The 3,111-nt window shown below is 38.3% G+C and overlaps 1 protein-coding gene across 1 annotated transcript in view; it reads right to left on the reverse strand.

Moving 5' to 3' along the window:
- The window catches only part of FAM221A (family with sequence similarity 221 member A), a 23,423-nt gene that overhangs the window by 10,361 nt on the left and 9,951 nt on the right, over positions 1-3,111 (reverse strand). The window contains 1 exon segment of the mRNA XM_017896615.1: positions 1,564-1,770. Within this exon segment, the coding sequence (XP_017752104.1) occupies positions 1,564-1,770 (207 nt within the window).

The following is a 3,111-nucleotide window of genomic DNA, read 5'->3' on the forward strand; positions in this document are numbered from 1 at the left end:
TGGGGAGGGGGGAGGGGGGAGGGATTGCATTGGGGAGTTATACATGATATAAATGATGAATTGATGGGTGCTGACGAGTTGATGGGTGCAGCACACCAACATGGCACAAATATACATATGTAACAAACCTGCACGTTATGCACATGTACCCTAGAACTTAAAGTATAATAAAAAAAAAACAAAAAAACAAAAAAAAACAAGTAAAGCCAGGTATGGTGATGCATGCCTGTAATCCCAGCTACTAGGAAGGCTGAGACTGGAGGATCGCTTGAGCCCAGGAGTTCAAACCTAGCCTGGGCACCATAGCAAGACCCTATCTCTTAAACAATAAATACAAATAATTTTTAAAAATTAAAAAGTAAATAGTAAAATTGTATGTTAAAGAGAAAAATTAATTGATGATAGCAAATTACCCTTGGGGAAAGAACCAAAGAGAAGTATTCAAGGGTACTTTGCAATTAATTTCTCTTTTTTTTCCACTAAATTTCTATTGTTTGAATATTTTACAAGAAAATATACACTTGTATGGGCCTGGCATGGTGGCTCACACCTGTAATCCCAGCACTTTGGGAGGCTGAGGCAGGCAGATCACCTGAGGTCGGGAGTTGGAGACCAGCCTGACCAACATGGAGAAACTCCATCTCTACTAAAAATACAAAATTAGCCAGGTGTGGTGGCACATGCCTGTAATCCCGGCTACTCAGGAGGCTGAGGCAGGAGAATCGCTTGAACCTGTGAGGCGGAGGTTGCAGTGAGCCAACATCACACCATTGCACTCCAGCCTGGGCAATGAGAGTGAAACTCTGTCTCAAAAAAAAGCAAAAAAAGAAAAGAAAATATACACTTGTATTTATGTAATTTTTAAATGAAAAAATACATGCTTGTTTAAAATAGGAAAAAAAAAACTTACACACAAGTGTTTCGAGTAGACAGGGAACACATTCTGCTCCCCAGTCCCACTCAGCTCTCAGAAGGATCCATCTACCTTTAACCGTTTAGAATAGATCCTATTAAACTTTCCCTACATTATTTACAACATATATATATGCAACAAGATATATGTGTGCACACACATACATACAGATTTTACTACAGAAGTGATTACATGTATATACATGTGTGTTCATATACACACATGAACATAAGCCTATTGTTTCCAAAATGAAATGGATATAATAGCATAAGTTACATACAGTAGAGTAACAGGTAAACTCTATCATATCAAATAAAATAAATATTATTCAGCTATTTCAAACAATGGAGATATGGATTCAAATTTGAGTACAAGTATTGGGATGGGAATGATCTCTGCCATGTGCTTTCTAAATTCTATGACAATACATTGTATGGTAGCAATAAAACCTCTTTCATGGATACTAAATAGGTCTGAAAAAATAAAAAATAAAATAAAATTTTAAAACCTCCTTTAAAAAATAAAATCAAATGAGAGAATGTTTTCTGAAAGAAAAATACTATGAAGTGCTTAACAAATATAAGGCTTCACTATTGCTAGCATACATAAAAACAATACGATGGGCTCACATTTCACATAGCATAACTTACCGATCCCACTGTCATCTAACCGCATGTAGCCTTCCGCCAGTGAGCTGAAACCAGTTAATCCTCCCATGGCTGCATAAGGAACATCCTGTCCCACTGGTTTTCCCTGAGCCAATCTTTCTTGCTTAGTTTCCACTACTGTGTCATGGGCATATGCAGGCTGACCACAAGCACAAGTGAAGCAGCTATGGAATCCTGAACACTTGGAACCTGAATCAAGATGTAAAGGGAGTTAAATTCTCAAAGGTCCTATGTTGTCTACCCTAAAGATACTTAGCCTGGCAAAAGCCAGCTGAATCTAGATCCTCTGGCCCCTGTAACTCTTACCTCCATCCACTGAACTCCTTCCTAGCCACTGTTCTTACTTCTAAAACATGCTAAAGTAGTAACCGGATATAACACAGAAAAAAAAAAAAAACTGCAAAACACAAAGACTAAAAGAAATTGAAGAGCCAGGTAATGCAGGCCCTCTCCTCAAAAACGGAATTATAAGCAGGCATGGCAGGGACAGCCCAGTGGCCAGGACCAGGTGAAGAGATAATGTAGAAATCTTCCTACAGATCAACTCCCCATAAAAGCCAAATTGGAAGGCCAACCTGTAGACACAGAAAGGGTGTAGTGGAATATTGTTCAGCAGTAAAAAGGAAAGAAGTATTGATATAGGTTACATGGCTGAATCATGAAAACATCATGCTAAATGAAAGAAGTCAGTCACAAAAGACCACATATTCTATGATTCTATTTATATAAAATGTCCAGAACAGGCAAATCCAGAAACAGAAAGTAGATTATGGGTTGCCTAGGGCTGGGGAGAGAGCAAGTAAGGAATGACTCCTAGTGAATATGGAGTTTCTTTTTGGGGTGAGAAAAATGTTCTGAAGTGTATTGTGCTGGTGGTTACACAACATTCATGCTGATTATAAAAAATCATGAAGCTGCACATTTTAAATAGGTTAATTGTATGACATGTGAATTACGTCTTAACAAAGTTGTTGTATGAAAAAATCAAGCCATATTGTAATGGAGGCCAGAATATACCATTAACAAAATCTTTACCTACTCACACCTCTGACAAACATATATGGGAACAGCCAGGCGCAGTGGCTCACGCCTGGAATCCCAGCACTTTGGAAGGCCGAGGTAGGGAGATCACTTGAGGTCAGGGGTTTGAGAACAGCCTGGCCAACATGGTAAAACCCTGTCTCTACTAAAAACACAAAAATTAGCCAGGTGTGGTGGCGGGTGCCTATAATCTCAGCTACTTGGGAGGCTGAGGCAGGAGAATCACTTGAACCCTGGAGGCAGAGGTTGCAGTGAGCTGAGATCACACCACTGCACTCCAGCCTGGGTGACAAGAGCAAAACTGTTAAAAAATTATTATTATTATTTTATATATATATATATATATATGAACCAAGGCATATAAATAAATCCGTTTTCTCCAACTACTTCCATATTCAGCCAATGAAACATTTATTCCTGCCACTGTCATTAAAAATATTTTATTACATACTTCATCATAAGATTTCAACTCAAACTACTATAAAAACA

This window comes from Rhinopithecus bieti, unplaced genomic scaffold (genome assembly GCF_001698545.2).
Source record: "Rhinopithecus bieti isolate Rb0 unplaced genomic scaffold, ASM169854v2 scaffold_29173, whole genome shotgun sequence".
Lineage (NCBI taxonomy): Eukaryota > Metazoa > Chordata > Mammalia > Primates > Cercopithecidae > Rhinopithecus > Rhinopithecus bieti.